The sequence below is a fragment of the Euleptes europaea genome, chromosome 9, assembly GCF_029931775.1.
Source record: "Euleptes europaea isolate rEulEur1 chromosome 9, rEulEur1.hap1, whole genome shotgun sequence".
NCBI classification, from domain to species: Eukaryota; Metazoa; Chordata; class Lepidosauria; order Squamata; family Sphaerodactylidae; genus Euleptes; species Euleptes europaea.
The window spans coordinates 43,973,080-43,991,861 of record NC_079320.1 but is presented as its reverse complement, the minus strand read 5'-3'; the positions used below and the strand labels follow the sequence as shown (position 1 = coordinate 43,991,861).

General features: G+C 40.3%; 1 protein-coding gene across 2 annotated transcripts in view; it reads right to left on the bottom strand.

Annotated features, from left to right (window-relative positions):
• Window positions 1–2,004: 2,004 nt before the first annotated feature.
• The window catches only part of DCLK2 (doublecortin like kinase 2), a 99,684-nt gene continuing 82,906 nt past the window's right edge, over window positions 2,005–18,782 (bottom strand). Inside the window, exons 10-17 of one of the 2 annotated variants that reach the window (XM_056855502.1) lie at window positions 17,360–17,479; window positions 16,162–16,308; window positions 14,467–14,600; window positions 13,991–14,068; window positions 11,987–12,083; window positions 9,635–9,715; window positions 7,720–7,836; window positions 2,005–2,290 (exon numbers count right to left, since the gene is read on the bottom strand). In XM_056855502.1, coding sequence (XP_056711480.1) covers window positions 2,075–2,290; window positions 7,720–7,836; window positions 9,635–9,715; window positions 11,987–12,083; window positions 13,991–14,068; window positions 14,467–14,600; window positions 16,162–16,308; window positions 17,360–17,479 — 990 coding nt within the window. In that variant the 3' untranslated portion in view covers window positions 2,005–2,074. Of the gene's footprint in view, window positions 2,291–6,954; window positions 7,035–7,719; window positions 7,837–9,634; window positions 9,716–11,986; window positions 12,084–13,990; window positions 14,069–14,466; window positions 14,601–16,161; window positions 16,309–17,359; window positions 17,480–18,782 lie in introns of those variants that run through there. The other variant, XM_056855504.1, reaches the window with a different exon arrangement.

Below are 18,782 nucleotides of genomic sequence, written 5' to 3'. Positions count from 1 at the left end.
ACAACCTGAGTTTGATCCTGACAGAAGTTGGTTTCAGATAGCTGGCTCAAGGTTGACTCAGCCTTCCATCTTTCCGAGGTTGGTAAAATGAGTACCCAGCTTGCTGGGGGTAAAGGGAAGATGACTAGGGAAGGCACTGGCAAACCACCCCGCAGACAAAGTTTGCCTAGTAAACGTCGAGATGTGACGTCACCCCATGGGTCAGTAATGACCCAGTGCTTGCACAGGGGACCTTTACCTTTTTTTAAATCCCAAGCACCATGGGTATTTTGCAAAATAGTAACATATATCTTATTAATTGCTCAAGGAATGGTTGATTTTGATTATATGGCCACTGTTGAAAGAGGAGTTAAAACTCTAAGCCAACCATATTTCAAATCAGAACAGAATTACTTTATTCCAAAAGCAACTTAGGTTGCTGCCCAGTTACACTATACTTATGTGGTGGGACTGTTGAATTTAAGTGTTCTGTCCTGAAATTTTGGGTTCAATCCTCAGGAGTTCCACTTCTGTGAAGTCTTATTAAACAATCACAAATTGCTAGTTAAGATAGTCTGCCGCTATAGATGCATGGCATCCATTAGGTTTCAGAACTTTCTCTTTAACTATTTAGCAACAGGCCAAATGAGTTGATCTTCTCAAAGGCAGGCTTTCCACACTGTCTTCTATCCTAAGTAGCTTCATATCACTGCTGCCAAAGCTTGCCATTTTACAGTAAGAAAACATGAATTGAGACACAGGAGTGGAAACATGATGGAAGGAAATTTAAAGAATTGTCTGTTCTGCTAGCTCAAATTTTTAGACAAAGTGGAAACAATCTGGGGTAGAGTGTGGATAGTCTTTCCCTTGCTCTTTTTGCCAATCTTTAGGCAAAACTGAACATGTTTGGGGGCTCACACTTTGACACAAGGCTCTGACTTGAGGGTGTGGGAAGCAGAATCTTGTCCTACTTATCTGGATCAATTCCAGATTGCTCACTTTCACCCTGGGCACTTTGGCAAAAAGCAATATTGGGACTTCCTTCCTAAATCCTAAAAAAGAAAAAAAAAACAAATTACTCTTTTCAAGAAGAATGTTTATTGCAGGTCTTAATAGTTCTACCATGAGTAAAGGCTAATAGAAAATGACATAGAGTTGTTAAAAAGGAGTAAAAGGAAACTAATAGGCAGATTACATACAATATTGAAACGAGCATTAAAAGATACAACTCCATCTACCCTTGACTGCACATGTAGCATCACTGGCTCTTTATTATTTCAGCTCTTCCCGAAATAAAAGGGTGGACTAATGAAAAAGCAAAATGGCAGAAGCATTCTGTGTTGGTGACCTGTAGTTCATCGCTTTAGTTTACTAAATATATACTCCGCTGTAGGTTATGTAACATGCAGCACACTCTCTCTCCCAAACAATTCTTGTAGCTTGTAATCAGTACTGGCAGGGAATGGGAGGCAGGGAAGGGGGGCAATTTGTGCAGAACAAACAATGTCTGAAAGGGCTTCCGTGACTGCAGTTTTCATACGTATGAAGAATTTCCCCTTATGTTACGCTTGCCTCCAAATTCCACATGGTTGGAAGTCATATTATCTGAACTTTAATTTAACAAAAACATTTAGTAACAACCACCCCTTTTCACACAAACATTCCCACACACCCTGCCTTTCAGTAGTGTACAGTTTGTCCATTAGGTCCAGTCTGTAGATGAAGTTGCCTTTCAACAGCAAGTCAGGAACTGAATTTCAAAGTTGGGTAGAAGAATGATCAGCACTTCCTTCTCTGCTGGGCCAGTTGCAGAAAGTGTGCTGGGCGAGTCTTAATAGTAGTCTGTATGTCAAGATATGATTTCCAGCAGAGTTGATTAATTCGTTAATGGTTCCAATGTTGTTTGAAATTATATTTAAACATTAATTTTAAAAAAAGATTAAGAAATTTCCAAACTGAATTGCCCATAGAGTCCTAAAAACTACTGTGTTTACTACCTGCATTCCTTTTGAAACAGCTGTGGACAATCTATGGAAGGGACAGGGTGAGAAACCAGCACTGGAGGACAGATTTCCAACCTAGCAGTGGACTTGGTTTACATGAATCCTGCGGTATCGTCATGACATGCTGAGATGGGGCGCGTGGAGAGTTTAAATGGCTCAGATGCAGCAGGACAAAGTGTCTTGAGCCCAACCGCAGAAGATTTGTGACCGGCAGCGTTTTTCATGGGGGTTTGCTCCCCAGCAGCTTGCCCAGATTCTTGACAGCGCTTGTTGCAGAAGATCTGCGTCTCTTTATCTAGAGCTGTGTTCTATAATGCAAACAAACACATCACTAAGGGCTATTACTTTCCCACTGGACAGCAAACACACACCCACACACATCCTTTAACACATGCACCAGTCTGAAGAGAAGGGGAAGTAACTTTGAACGTCTTTGTCAAAGTTGTGGGTTTTGTGGGCTAGCTTTTTACGTGCAGAGCATTAGCAACAGACTGCATGAAAACATGCTATTGCAGTGTCATTGGCGTAGATTTTAATGAGTTGCTTGAACAACAACAACAAAAGCTAAATGTCCCATTTGCAAGTCTGGTGAGGAAAAAGCAAACATGCACTATTAACACAAAATGGACACAGCACTTCTTAAAATTCTCCGACCCTGATCTAGACATTGTTGCAACATAATTAATGGTTGCCCCAGATGTGGATTTGCATTAAGATACAACCAAGTCAGAAAAGCATTACAATGCCGATGAGGTTGTGCAGGCAGATGTGCATCCATTTCCACACCGACAACATACAGACATAGATATCTCTTGCAGGATCAGGGTATGAACTGTTAAGCAACGATGACATTTCTGCTTACACAAGTGAAACACAAGAAAAAGACTGTGCCATGTCAAACTTATTGTATCCCCATTTGCTTTTACAAGATCTCGTGCAACCAATTTATAGGCACTACAATATAAAGGGAGGAAACTGCCAGATGTCGCACAAGGTCTTGCACAAGCAGAACGGTGTTAAGTCCATTTATGTTTCCATTTGTGAGTTGCTGGATCCACTTCACTGCCTAGAAATGTTAACTTGCTGTGGTCAGCAAAAGACATCAAAGTAGCAAAAGTGTTCTTACAGTTAAGTGCGTCTGACACACACACAGAGAGAAACTCAATGTGGGCACTTCTTGGGGAAGGGTTAGCTAAGACTTTTCGAGCTACGTTTATGACATTGTACTGGTATAACATGGGCCACTATGCTATCAAGAATGCCGCTGACCATGCCAGTGTTAGCCCAACAAATAATCTGTTTAGGAATAGATTTATAATGTACGCTAATTTGTAGTAACAAAAAGAACATAGATATGCATGTATTTCCAATTTACATTTGCAGTTGCACATATACCATCCTAAATGGAGTTTAAGATTGCATTGCTAGAGCATTATCAGAGCCAATTTAACGTGTTTTACTGTTAACACATTGCTATCACAATTTGGGGATCACGATACAGAATGACATGAAATGACAGGCACTAGCTCATCAATGTGACTTGAAATGGGATCGAACCATCTGGACTCTTAAGATCAAATATTTATCTATACTACATTGTAAGTGACCATCATCTTAAAAGAATGTTAACTATAGGCTCCAACTTTTATTAAATGACTAAGGTGCTAAGAGATTATAACTTTGCCTAGCATTCTGGTTTCCCTTACTCAAAATGCTGGTTTGTAATCCAGGGCAGTTTATTAGGCATCAGAAATTGCAGTGTGCTTTGCTGCCACCTCCTGTAGGTCTCTTACTACACTTATTACTACACTGACCTATTTATAACCAGTTTGGTAATCCTGGATGGCTCTATACGTGCATACATTTGGAAAAGAATTTACCTGATATAATTTGTACAGCCTAATTCCACTCAACTTGTTTGAAGTGTAGAAAACTGAACGCTTCTAAATAATTTTGATGTTTATAATTCCATTTATAAAAAATCTCTAACATTTATACTGATGCAACAATTTTGGGAGCGCCTTTTTCCATAGTGGGCAATATTTAGTGGGAACTGGCAGTGAAATCTTCCTGCAGCATTACCTGGCAGAGGAGTCAGAATTAGTATAAAAATCCAGTTTTCCAGGACTTACAGCACATTCATGACTTCTGAGGACAAAAGTCCTCAGGAGGCCAGGAAGGTACTGTGCTGGCATTGGGGGCCACAACACCAGCGTCCAAGCTACTTATGCTGCCATAAATGGCTGGTGTTCCAGGGGGTGGGGCTGCCAGGGCTGCCTGTAGGCAGCCTCCTGTCCCCTTTCACCCTGGGTACGCCAGCGGGGAGAAGAGCAAGGCTGCACTTGCTTTTTAGCAGGCACAGCCTCGCTATTCTCAATGGGGCAAAGTAACAACAACACCATTTTAAAAGAAAAAAGCTGCGTAAAGGCTTTTTTTGAGCTTTCAGCAGGCAGGGCAATGCTTAGGAGGCACCTCAGCAGCACTTCCTCCCTGCCATCCCCGCCCACCGAAAGCTCATGAATGCACTGTTAATGGCACTGTAATTAATGTCATATCACCACTTTAGACATAATGCAAAGGTATGGAAATAATATAAAGATGTGTATATATTCATTGGACTCAAACAGGTAGGGGACTTGCAAGGACTGAAGGGGGGTGTCACCTTCCTGCTCACACATTTTTTCTTTTCCTTCCCCTAGCAGCTTCTTTTCCTGTTTCCTTCTGTCCTTTACCCACAGACCTACCTACCTTTATCTGCCCCCCCAGCCTTCCCTCACCTTCCCTGGCAACCTCTCTTCTTCTCTCCATTTACCTTTTTTCTCATCTCCTTTTCTCTTATTCAGCTTCTCTTTCTTCTCTCCCCATTCCCTGTATCCTTCCCTCCTTTGCACATTTTACCTTGTTCAGTCATCACATCCTTTATCATAGGTTCAGCCTCAGGTGGAATGCAGGTATTGGGAAAGGTGTTTTTTTCTCCCTTAAGCCCTGAAGAGTAGGTGCCAGACAGAGCAGACTAAACTGAGCTAGACAGACCAACAGTCTGACTCTGTATAAGGCCAGTTTTGTGTACATGTTCAAATAAGACAAGAAGCCATGCATGGGTGAAATGATGCAGACATGAAAATGCAATGAAAGATTGTCATATGCTTCTTCTGCATAAGTTGACAGACATCACCACTGCAGATTGCAATCAGATTACTTCTCCTTTTCTGTCAGACTCTAAAAGAACATGTTTTAATGTGGCAAAAAAGCAGTGTAGTTAGTACATACCATTGCCTTGGACCTACTCAGAGGGAAGCAATGCAGGCATTGGGAGAGGAAGCAAAAGAAGGAAGCAAGGGACAGACACTAGACTTACTTGAAGCAGAACCAATAGCTTTGCAACATTTACAAATGCAATGAACCACATTCTGGAAAAAGCAGCACTAAAATTATTTCAATGTACATTGTTATGCCATTTAAAAAAAAAAACACAAGTAACAGCAGCAACCCATCTTTTAAATGTAATTTCATTATTCTACCACATGAGGGCTTTATCTGCCTTGCCCCAAAATTTCACTGGAAAAAAGGTTTTCTGTTTTGTTTGTTTTTTGCAACATAAGGATGGAAGTGAATTAGGATTCAGTGAAGATATCTGTATGGGTTGGAAGCAGAAACTGGATGCTTACCACAGAAGTGAAACAAATGTGATGGTAACTGTGTTATACACATAGTCCATGTCCTCCGCTTAAACATTTATTTTCTGGTTTTGCCTAAAATGTCATGGGTTTTGTAATAAACATGAGCCCTAGAGGTAAAGGACTTTTGATTTCCCCCCAGTTTCTGCAGTGTCCTGTGGTTTACTATTGCTAATTCATACTTGTCAAAATTAATTAGCGGGTAACTACCACTGTATTCTGCATTGGTCAGACCTCACTTGGAATACTGTGTCCAGTTTTGGAATACTGTGTCCACAATTTAAGAAGGATGTTGACAAGTTGGAGTGTGTCCAGAGGAGGGCAACCAGTATGGTCAGAGGTCTGGAATCCATGCCCTATGAGGAGAGACTTAGGGAGTTGGGTTTGTTTAGTTTGGAGAAGAGAAGGTTGAGGGGAGACATGATAGCCATGTTTAAATATTTGAAGGGATGTCATGTTGATGAGGGAACTAGCTTGTTCTCTGTTGCTCCAGAGACTAGGACACGGTGTAATTGATTTAAACTAATAGAAAAGCGATTCCACCTAAACATTAAGGAGGAACTTCCTGACGGTGAGGGCTGTTCGATGGTGGAATGCACTACCTCGGAGGGTGGTGGAGTCCCCGTCTTTGGAGGTCTTTAAGCAGAGGCTGGATGGCCATCTGTCCTGAGTACTTTGATTGTGGGATCCTGCATGGTGGGGGGAGGGTTGGGGTCACTGGGGATGTGGGGGGGAGGAGGTAGTTGTTCATTTCCTGCATTGGGCAGGGGGTTGGGCTAGATGATCCTGGTGGTCCCTTTCAACTCGATGATTCTATAATGGGAGGATGAACAAAGCTGTTTTTGAACAAAAATGGAATTTATTTGGTGAGTCTCTTCAGAAATTATCCTCTCTCGTGATTCCCATCTAATTAATGCAGCAAGTGACCAGATTAAAAAGATAAACAGATCCCATTCTACTTACTACCAAACAGCTTGCCCTCTGTATGTTTACTCAGAGTATGTCCCACTGAATTCAGTGTGGCTTAGCTTCTAGTAAGTATGCCTAGGATTGCAGCCTTTATGAGCAAGGAAGGAGATAAGGCAGAGAAAACGGGAAGTTAAACTAGTGTATGGGGTATGCTTCATTGACTGGAAGCAAAATGAGCAGGCCAGAGAATTAGAAAACTCCACACCAACAAAAAGCCAGAAGCTACATTATTCTGAAGACTGGAGGCAAGCTTAAAACGGATGTGCAAACTGGAGAGCAGCTAAGAGTTAGAATTTAAAATCATTCTATTTAACAATGTATTTGATACCAGGTTTCTGCTTCAGGTTTATCCATAGCCTCAACAATATATATGAAGCTCTGAGGTTCCTCAGACTGTCAAGTCAAACTGTCAAACAAAATGCAAGCAACAGTATCAGCCTAAAATAGTTTTGCCTTCCTTCTGCTCTTGTATTTGGTGCTAAAAGTTTTTGAAAGCTACATTTAAAGCTGTCATGCATCACAAACACAGCCACGCCAACAGGAACACATCTTGAAACAAGAAGGCAATATAATCTATCCACATATCTAAAGTTATCCTTTCCAATCTAAAATGGATTTTAGGTGTCCGATTGGCATGTCAGTGACCATTGTGCTGTACATTAGTGACGCAGCGCAAACAGAAACTGACCCTAACTTAAGCATCATCTTTAAGAACTTCATTGCCAAAAGGCTATATTTTATGAGACTCATTATAGTCACAAGGGTAACAGCTGAAAGTCAGCTATGACTGGCCCAAATGCTGACAGAAGATAGACGGGGACAAATTGTTTTCTGAAAGCAAATGTATATAACAACTTTTGATTATTCAGAGAAATCTGAATATGGAAAGTCATTTCTGTAATTCCTTTCCAAGTACTGTCCTTAAAAATGCGCGTGCATGCCCACACATCCAGGGGGTGGGGGGGATACAGACACAATGAAGAATATGCACTGTTATTTTTTTAGTGGAAGGGTTTAACACGGTTTTATTTTTTGAGCATTAAATGGCTGAGGTTAGTGAGATAAGTAATGACAAAGTTGCATTTGCTTACCATGATGACAGAAACCCCTGCGGTTGGGTTATTCTGTTTGGGTAGTGTGTTGTTAAAGTGCTGCTTTAATTTACCTGTTACTTCAGCTTGCATATTATTCTCCTGGGAGGCATCATCCTAGTTAAAGGAAAAGAAAAACAACAACACACATTTTAACACAACCGTTTATTTTTGGTTGGAGTGGGATGGATAGTCTGGACAGAGGGGGTTACCGCACTTTGTATTCCCAGCAATGTATTAAGAGTTTGAAAATGTTGTAAAAAACAAAAGGGTTTTTGGATACCATGGCTTATAAATGGTTGGAAGACGTCTTCACAGCTAAAGGAGCCAAACAAAGTGCAAACAGTATTTTTTATAACGTTTTCAAACTCTTAATACATTGCTGGGAATACAAGTGCGGTAACAGCCAGAGATTTCTACTCTCTGACTGGGAGGTAGTTCAGTATGAGAAAAATTCTACAAATGCAATACAGATTAAAAAATTTTTGGAATGCATAACAAGAAGCTTAATTTAGTAATTCTACTATAACATTACTATATATTGATCATCAAATATATTTGCTGTGATGCAGCTCTTTAGTTCATTAGCATTTTGCAAGATCAAAAGAAAAAGAGTTTTTACATGATTAACTGATTTTCCAGACACTTGTGTCACTTTTAACTGACAAATTTATTTCAGCACATTATGCAGAAAGTACCTTTTACAATGTGTAGGAGACCCATGCAGAAAAACAGGCTTCAGGACACACAAATCCAGGGACCAGTCTTGCACGCCTGCTAAATGAGAATGTTTCTCCAAATGGAAGAAACACTTCCTCTGTCAGAGGAGCACTCTTACTGCACAAACCTAAGGGGGTGGTGGTTAAGAAGCGCTTTGTGCAGGCCCATTGCAAGCATTCATGGGAAACTGAGTCTTCCCACAATTCTTTACAGACTATGAAAAGTAAGTACTTGTAAAATTCTGCCAGGGGGCATATTTTGAGTTAGAATCACCAAATTCGCAGCGTAGCGTTGGGTTTCATGCAAGAAGAGGGACTCTTCTTGCATGAAACCCAAAGTTTGGTAAAGTTTGGGTCAGGGGGTCCAATTTTATGGGGTCCCGAAGGGGTTGACCCCCTCCCTCCATAGAAAAGCATTGTAAAGTTTACCATGCTTTTCTGTGGAGGAGGGGGGCAACCCCTTCGGGACCCCATAAACTTGGACCCCCTGACCAAATCTTCACCAAACTTCGAGGTTCATGGAAGGAGAGTCCCTTGAAGCTAACCTGAACATTTGGGGACTTTACCTCCAAAAATCCCCCACAGGAGCTTCGAAAAAAATCCCCACAGACTAAAATAGGCCCAATTTTTTCAGTAAACCTGGAAATAAAGCCAAATACACTTTTACCGGTATGGATATTTGGCTTTTCCTGGGTTTACCAAACAAAAATTGGGCCCAAGAAACCCAAACCCAAAATTTACTGAATTGTTTGTTTTGTTTCGTTTTTTGCACAATCCTACCTCCAACCATTAGGAGGACTGATTGATCCTTCATTGTTGAAGAATAAAGAAAGTACTCAATGCCAGTCTGGCTTCCTTCCAGGTGAAAGCCTACAAATGCCAATATTGCTGCTTCACAGCAATCACACTATAAGCAACTTCAGATGATACAGAAAAACCACTAGCCACCCACGCCTCTTCTGTACTCAGCGAATATAGCCCATGCAAGTTTTCTATTATGAATTATCCTTTATGAACATTTTAAAACACACACTGTAGAAAAGACTGTGAGGGTAACTCGCAGCATGCTGAGTCACAATATTAAGCTAGGACTTCACCATTAGCTGTAGTCCAGAAGAGTAGGGCTTTAATTCAGCATGAGCTGCTTTAGAATTCGCTCTGTCTAAATGTGCAGTGTAAGGAAGTATGTTACTCACTGACACCCAGGGGTGGTTTAAAATCTGAGCTGCTGTATATCGTGCTTCAACATTTACTTGTAACATCAGACTAATTAACTCCTAAAGGGGAAAAAAGGAGAGAGAAAAAATAAGCATCGTTTATATTCACATTAACACAAGAGACTACTTTTGCTAAGAACTTTTTTTCCAGTCTCATTTCTCCTAGCCTCTGAGTTTACCTTCTCCCAAACAGTTGTACCTGCTGCTTCAGGGGAGTACAATCATCACAGGCTGATTCCTCAGAGCTTGTGTGGCTTTGTCACTGACCAACAAGACGCCAGTCTTGTCTGGATTGAGCTTCAGTTTACTGGCCCACCCATCCCATTATTTCTCCAGGTATTTGTTAAGGACTTCCACACACCCCTCTAACTCAGTTGTTAGGGAGAACTAGAGCTGGCTGACAATTCACACATTAGCGGCAGCTCACTCTAAATTCTCAGATGATCATTTCCAGAGGTTACACATAGATGTTCAATCATCACTCTTTATTAATATGATTGTAGACCAGCACAAATCACAGCACATAGATGTTGAAAAACACGGGGGACAATATGGACCCTAGAAAGATCTTGCAGCATAAATGCTATGGTGCCAAGCATAAGTCCATTATTGCCAAATAACAGAACCACCGAAGCTGTTAAAAGGGACTAATCATAGGTCAGATGACAACACAAACACAGGAATGTTAAGCAGACATTAAACTCTGGTGAAGTTTTTCTGAACAATTACAACTAAAGCTAGAAGTAATAATGGGAGTGGTACAAATTAATTGCTTCTTGTTCCCATAGCAACACTCCCTCTCTGGTTCTCTGTCTTTTCTTTTGAGGCAAGACTATGAACATATGTCAAAACAAAAAATTACTTATACTGAGAGACACTGAAGTTAAGAGTGTCATCTGAAATTGTGATTAATGTGAAACACTGTACAAACAATAATTCAGGAACACAGAGAAAGGGTATGAATATTACAAGTCACAAGATCACTGTATTTTCAGCAACAGTGCCAGTTTTAGAGAAGAGTAAGCCTAGCTTTAAGGGATGGTTGCATAAATGCAAGCCCTTTCGTTACTCCTTTTGCCTTTAGTAGACAATGTTTACCTCTGTTAGTTTCAGCTTAGATTAACATACCAAGGTATTTCTAGCGTGAAAGAATTCACTAGGAGGGTGATGATGGATATTCATGAACCATTTCTGGTCACCTGCAGGGAGTGCACCATGTTTGTTTTCCTCCCTGAGGACAAGATGGACTTCACCTGTCAGAAGTGTAAGTTGATAGGGCTCTTAGAGGACAAGGTTTGGAGCCTGGAGGAAAGGATTGCTACTTGCCATGACATCGAGGAAGGGGAGGATTTTATTAACAGAAGGCTGGAGGCCCTGCATAGGGAAGAGGATATGATTCAAAGGCACAAAAGTGGTTTCCTGCCCTAACAAGACTCCTCAGAGTGCTGCAGCATGTCCCCAAAGGCGTCGGGGTGATAAGGGAGGTGAACCACTGGCTGCGTTGGCGGTGCTGGCAGGAGTGATTTGGATTCTTGGACCACGGGCTAGGTGTTCTGGATGACGACCTACTGGCACACGATGGAATTCACCTTTCAAGGTCAGGGAAGAATGTTTTTGGAAGAAACCTGGAGACATTCATCAGGAGGGCTAATGTTATCTCAATTTTCAAAAAAGGGAGGAGGGATGACCCAGGAAACTACAGGCCGGTCAGTTTGACCTCTGTCCCAGGGAAGATGCTGGAGCAGATATTAAAGAGATCAACCTGCGAGCATCTGAAGGACAACTTGGTGATCTGGGGAAGTAAGCATGGATTTGCCCCCAACAGGTCCTGCCAGACCAACCTCATTCCCTTTTGATCGAGTGACAAGCTTACTGGATCGAGGGAATGCAGTAGATGTAGTTTACTTGGATTTCAATAAGGCTTTTGACAGGCTGAGGGAGTTGGGAATGTTTAGTCTGGAGAAGAGGAGGTTGAGGGGGGAAAGTATTTGAAGGGCTGTCACTTAGAGGAAGGCAGGGACTGCTCCTGTTGGCAGCTTGAGGATAAGACTCACAATAATGGGTTTAAATTGAGGGCAGAAAGGTATTGGCTGGATATTAGGGAAAATATTTTTACAGTGAGAGTTGTTCGACAGTGGAATCAGCTACCTCGGGAGGAAGTGAGCTCCCCCGCACTGGCAGCCTTTAAGCAGAGGCTGGACAAACACTTGTCAGGGATGCTGTAGGCTGATCCAGCACTGAGCAGGGGGTTGGACTAGATAGCCTGTATGGCCTCTTCCAACTCTTCAGTTGTTCTATGAAAGCCCCATCATCATTCATACAACCCAGTACCTTGGCAGAGTCAGTGATGTTATCCCAATATGGAGAAGGAAACTCTAGCTTTCCAACCAGTATCTGGTCAAACAGATCTTCTTGGACATTGTTCTCACTGTGGATCAAGGCAAGCAGGAAAACAATTCAGTATAATAGTTAAAATTAACATATTTAAAATTGGATAACCATTAACCAGATCTGCAGAAAATTGCCCTTGTTTCATTTTTACACAACTCTGGACTTAATTTATCTGAAATGTGTGTGTAAAGAAAACAAATGGACAGAAGAGGAAGATTACTAGCTGCTTCACATCCAATAAGGTTCATATGAGCACCACAGTACTGTGTGTGTTAAGTGCCGTCAAGTCACTTCGTTTGATGTAGAGGTTAGTGGGCGGGCCATAGGCTCAACTCATGTAGCCATGAATCTCAGTGGTTGATCTTGGGCCAGCCAATCTCCCAGCCTAACCTACTTCACACGAGGATGAAACAAAGGATGGGATTACCACACAGTTGATCTTTAATCTCTTGGAGGAAGGGTGTGATAAAATGTCTGACATTTATTATCATCATCCATGCCCACAGGCACACACACACAAACACCAAGGAATCCTTGAACTTGCAAACTTTAGCTACATATGAAGAACACGGAGTATTCTGTATTTGCTCCTAACTAAATAAGGGCGTGTCTGACCTGGATAGCCCAAGCTAGCCCAATCTCGTCAGATCTTGTAAGCTAAGCAGGATCAGTTCTAGTTAGTACTTGGGTGGGACACCACCAAGGAAGTCCAGGGTTGCTATGCAGAGGCAGGCAATGGCAACAACCTCTGTTTGACTCTCTCCTTGAAAACCTTACAGGGTCGCCATAAATCTGCTGCGACCTGACAGCACTTTCCACTACCAAATAGGGGAAAGGGTATATGAAGGTCTTCTCCTACCTGTAAACTGAAAAAAATTCTGGGGAAACAAAATTATTTTCATTCACAATGCACGTAGGAGCAGCTAGAAAAAAGCTAATAACGCTGGAAGGGGAATTATAAATCTATTATTTCCAGCATTTGCAGTTGTATTTTCATAGATATCCTACAGAAGCTACCTTGCTCAATGGAAGTGATATGGGAAAAGCATTGCTAGTTGCCATAATCTATAGAATATGAAGCAACATGTTTATGTCCCTCAAATATGAGATTATTTCCCGCAAGGATATGTGATCATTTACAGCTGCACGGGTCCATTTCCCACCTTCACTTGCAGAAGCATGAATAATTTGCACACCAGGAAGCCCTTTATCGGAGGCAATAAGGTAAATGAGTGAGTCTAGCTACTTGACCAGCTAAAAGTTTATAGCTACTAAAATGGAATGTTTTAAATACATGTTGCAATGTATGGAGCTTCTGAGATCATAATCAGCACACTGCTTAAAATTACAAAACATGCTAGTCCAGCTCTTAACGCTAGAGGGCAACCTTTGCATGCTTAATGTTATGAAGATAGGACCCTGACCTGGATGGCCCAGGCTAGCCTGATCTTGTCAAATCTCAGAAGCTAAGCAGGGTCAGCCCTGGTTAGTATTTGGATGGGAGACCACCAAGGAATACCAGGGTTGCTGTGCAGAGGAAGGCACTGGCAAACCACCTCTGTTAGTCTCTTGCCATGAAAACCCCCCAAAAGGGATCGCCATAAGTCAGCTGCGACTTGATGGCACTTTACACACACACACACACTGAAGCATGACATTCAAGGAAGAAGAATATAAAGATGGAGAAACCAGTTTCTTGCAGGTAATTATGCCTACCTCTGATAAAACAATATAATCTACTGAACTCTTCCTATAAACATATTGTTTTTTCCTGAACATATTGATGGCAGATGAACTAAAGGCATTGGAATTATCTGAACGTGAGGAAGGAATGAAGATGGAACGAAGCCAGCTGAAATAGGAAAAAGAATGGAAATATATTTATAATAAAAATAGGGGAAGGTTGTGGGTAGGGAAAAACACAATCCTTTCTTACAATCTTACCTACGAAATGGTGGAAACCCACATAGCAATATATAAGTAATGACACCCGCAGCCCAAATGTCCACCTTTAAGCCGTAACTAAAACAAAAGAAGAAGAGGTGAGTATGTTATGTCTTTTATATATACTGCAAGATTTTTCATACTAAGGTTTCAGACTTACAGGCATGTAACGGTATGATTATTTTTTAAAAACTGTAAGTATTTCTCCAATGGTAGGATTTTTTTGCAAAGACTGGTACATCTTGCCCTTGGACACACTGAACGTCGTATTGAGTTGGCTCTAATTTCAGACTTTATTATGCAGAATATAATAAAATGTTAATTATCCACATATCAGGTATTCAGACCTCACCGAGTTGCATTCTGGTCCATATCAATACAACAATTTAAATGGTATTCCTGTTTATCCAAGACATTTTGATAAATGAGGTTAACTACACTGACAAAGAGAATTCATTTTAAAAACATATTCTCACCCAGTCTCTGCAATAATTTCTGGAGCCACGTAGGTTGGTGTGCCACAGACCGTATATAGTGGTCCTTCAACCACTGTGGCTAGTCCAAAGTCTCCCAACTTCAAGGACTTAGTTCCATCTGAATACTCACAGACCTGGGGAGGTAGGAAGAGAATAAAGCAGGTTTAATAATTATATATGGAAATACACATACAACAGTACTGGTGTCTATGACCATATTAATAAATATTGATTGATTGGTGTGGAACACCCCCAAAAAGGCACTGGAACTCAATACTGGTGAGTACTACCATTTTTAAAAGCCCTGCTTTACCCTAACCTACCTTACAGAATTATCGTGACAAACATTTTAAAAACCACAAAACCTAAAAAGCAGCATCACTGGTTCATTTATGAGCCCTCTGGAGGATGGGCAGGTTATCAGTGTGGGGAGTGAATGAACCCGTGAAGCTGGTTTTTACAGCTTCTTTTTTAAAAGGTTTACTGTTTGATGAATGTTGGTTTCTATTTGTGTTGCTCATTTATTTTAATTGACTTTCACTGGATGATTCTAATGTTGACTTTTCTAACTGAATATAATCTTTAGTGTCTATTATACATAAAACAGACCATATGTCCATTATATTATTTGAATATAGTAATGAAGAACTAGTGAAAGCAAATTAGACAACTGGATGATCAAGAAACTAAATATATTTCTAGGGTAAGAAATCATTTACATTACGAACTATTTGTGTCATCTCAGTGAGTAAAAGTCAGCTGCAGTTGTGGCAAAGACTCCTCTGTCAAGTAATCTCTTTAGGCTTTCTTAGCAAAAAGCGCATATGTCCCTATTTATAAACCTGATTACTAATGACAGCTTAAAGTGTCAGATTACCTTAACAGGTCCAATTTACTAAGTTCCTGATGTCAGTATTCCTGCTTTAAAGAAGACATCAACAACAATATTTTGCTTCTACAAGTGTGCAATCAAAACTTGTTTGGTGCAAGTTTCCCCACAGTGAAAGTTTTTTATTCACTAACAAGGAACATTGCCAAGAATTTTTAAAACAGTCACAACATTCTTAGCCAGTGTTGTTACTTGCAACATTCAGATATGAAGACCTGTGTGTAAGAAAGCAGTATTTTTCCAGATTTTTCCTAACATCCCTCCTACCAACTACCCAACCAAACAAAACAAGTAACCACATTAGTCTGTTTTAGCACCAAAGCCAAATCAATCTACATATTTATTATATACATATATACTATATTTTATTACTATGTACTGCATTGTAAAATCTTGGTTTTCCTTACAGACTCCAATAATAATTTCCTTCACAGACAATGTAATGGTGCAGTGAGACTAAATAGCAAACAGACATTTTTGCACTATTCAGAAATATTTGTTAATTCCAGTTTGCTCTTACAAAGAAATTATTTAGGTTTGCATTTAAAGTCTTTGTTGATAAAAAGGAACGAAATCCTGCTCGCCCAAGACACAATGAGCAATCAAAATGTAAATAAGGACAGGACTTGGGAAATGTCAGAAAGAGGATCCATGTGACAAAAGGCTATTAATATTTCATGAAAAGTGATTAGGTTCAAGCACACAATTATTAAATTCACACACCTCAACACCCCTGATTGCTTATTAACACATGCATGCATTTACATTAATGTGGAACAGAGGTGAGAGAAGGACAGGCAACATACTAGAAGATTCTCTGGCTTGATATCTCTGTGTACAATATTGAGACCATGGAGATATTTCAACGCACTGGCGAGATTGTAGACCATTGCACTTCCATCACGTTCTGTGTATTTTGTGGAGGAAGTGATAGCATCAAAAAGGTCTCCCCCCTGTAAAAGACCAAACAAACAAAAAAGAAAAACCAGACAGTAAATGTCACCAACTTTTCTCACTGTTGAGGAGAAGCTCACACTTAACTTGCACAACAGATCAAAAGTGTAAAGTCGAGTTCATGTAAGAATGCCTTAAGCTAAATTAATTATAATAGTTTAGTTAGAATTGTATCAAATGCTTCTACAAATGTTTCTGTTAGGCTGGCAAAAATTCATAATGGGCTCAACCCATAAAAAGTTATGTTGAACAGAAACATGATATAATAAAATATTGATTTATTCAATGTGTATGACATGTATGTGGGGCCACATTAAACGTTAAAATTTCCAGTCAGAGTATTATTTCTGAAATAGATTTCTACTACATTTGCATCCCCATGACAACTCAGCATATAAATGCAACATACATGTAATGGTTGTGTGCGTTACTGCATACCTCAGAACCAATAGTAAAGGGTCTGCAAGAAGCAGAAATGGGTGCATTTGGATGTTGGCCATATTTTATGGTGAGAAATTATGCAAGGTTACCCCAGTGTAAGAGCCTAAGAGCCCCGTGGCGCAGAGTGGTAAGCTGAAGTACTGCAGTCCAAGCTCTGCTCATGACCTGAGTTCAATCCCAACGAAAGTCAGTTTCAGGTAGCCGGCTCAAGGTTGACTCAGCCTTCCATCCTTCCGAGGTTGGTAAAATGAGTACCCAGCTTGCTGGGGGTAAAGGGAAGATGACTGGGGAAGGCACTGGCAAACCACCCCGTAAACAAAGTCTGCCTAGGAAACATCGGGATGTGACGTCACCCCATGGGTCAGGAATGACCCGGTGCTTGCACAGGGGACCTTTACCTTTTATACTTTAGTGTAATCCTATGGAAATCAGTAAGCTTCAACTGGAGAGAATTTGCAAAGGATTGCACTGTTAGTGACTTGAATTATTGTGGGCTAGGGGAGAGGACTGTTTGAACCGATGCATCTACATCATTTTCCATACAATGGCATAGGTCCTGGGACATGAAACCTTCTATTACTTCATATTCAATAACAGTAAACTTCTCACCTTGACCAACTCCATCACCAGATAAAGCTCTGTTGCAGTATCCATCTCCTCTATTAACATGATGATATTGGGGTGCTTCACTCGGCGCAGTATTGATACTTCATTCTCAATCAAATGCTCCTGTTCATTGTTGGGGAAGGAAGGACAGGAAGAAAAGAAAAAGCAACCTTCTTTAACAATGTAGTTTCAAACACAATTTAGGAGAGATCAGAGCTTCCCAACACTATTTTTCTCGTTATTATTTACTGTGTGGTCATAAATAAACCTCTTGGGAAACACATACATGGTCCCAACAATCTCAGAAATTTTTGCCAACAAGGGAGTACAAAATATTCAAAACCAAGTTCTCAACATAACTGCAATTAAATCTTGCAACATTTCTTCAGTACATGTTACAGAGAAAAAAATTATGTCTCTTTTTAGTCATCAGATAAATGTTGAATACCGTCCTCTGTAAGAAAGGAACTAGGTATACTGCAGTGGGGTTGTTATTTCCTGAAAAAATAGTTGCTCCAACACACAATTTGTGAAACCAAGAAGACTCACTAGAAACCAAATCCTCATCACAGTACAAACATTCTAACATCATGTACTTCATGCATTTGTGAGGAAAACTAAGGGAAGCACATGCAAACTTCTATATACTAATAGTGAAGCCAGCCAGATCTGAGGATACTTAAATCTGGTGACTGGACCTGTGAACAGGCAAGGCAGATCTTTCTACAAACCTGAACAACACCCCAGATTTGCAGAAACATGTAAAATCTAAAAAATAAATAAAAAATACATTGTCTTCTACTTTGTAACCTCATGACTGCATTGCTATGGTAAATTGTATCTTTTACTGTCTTTGTCTGCACTTTCTAATTTTGTAATCCTAGTAATGCTACATTGTTTATGGCATGTTTTATGTGTGCTGTCTGATTGCATTGTTTTTAAATCTTGTAAGCCAACTCAAATCTTAGTAAGAAAGGTGGGCTATAAAAACAAACAGCACACAAACATACACACAATATTTCAATCCACTCTATGTTACGTTATGTTATGTTACGTTATGTTACGTTATGTTAATTCATTCACTTGAGTCTCTATTTTGTTTTGATGACAACAGAAAAGAAAAACTGGAAAAGACTGAATTCATTTATGATAATCAGCATACGTAAAATAATATGATCTTACACGTAACTACTGTACTAAGTGAAGACCGCGTGGTTACACCAAACCCAGATGGCAGATTAGACTCACAATCTGTTCCATCACTAGGAATTACAGAGTGTGTACATGTGTCTTTAAATCTATGGCACAGCATAAACATTTTTGTTATGGAGGTTCCCTTTAATAAACATGGCTAGTATCCATTGATGGACCTATCTGTCATCCATCTGTCTAATCCCCTTTTAGAGCCTTGTGGCCATCACTGTGT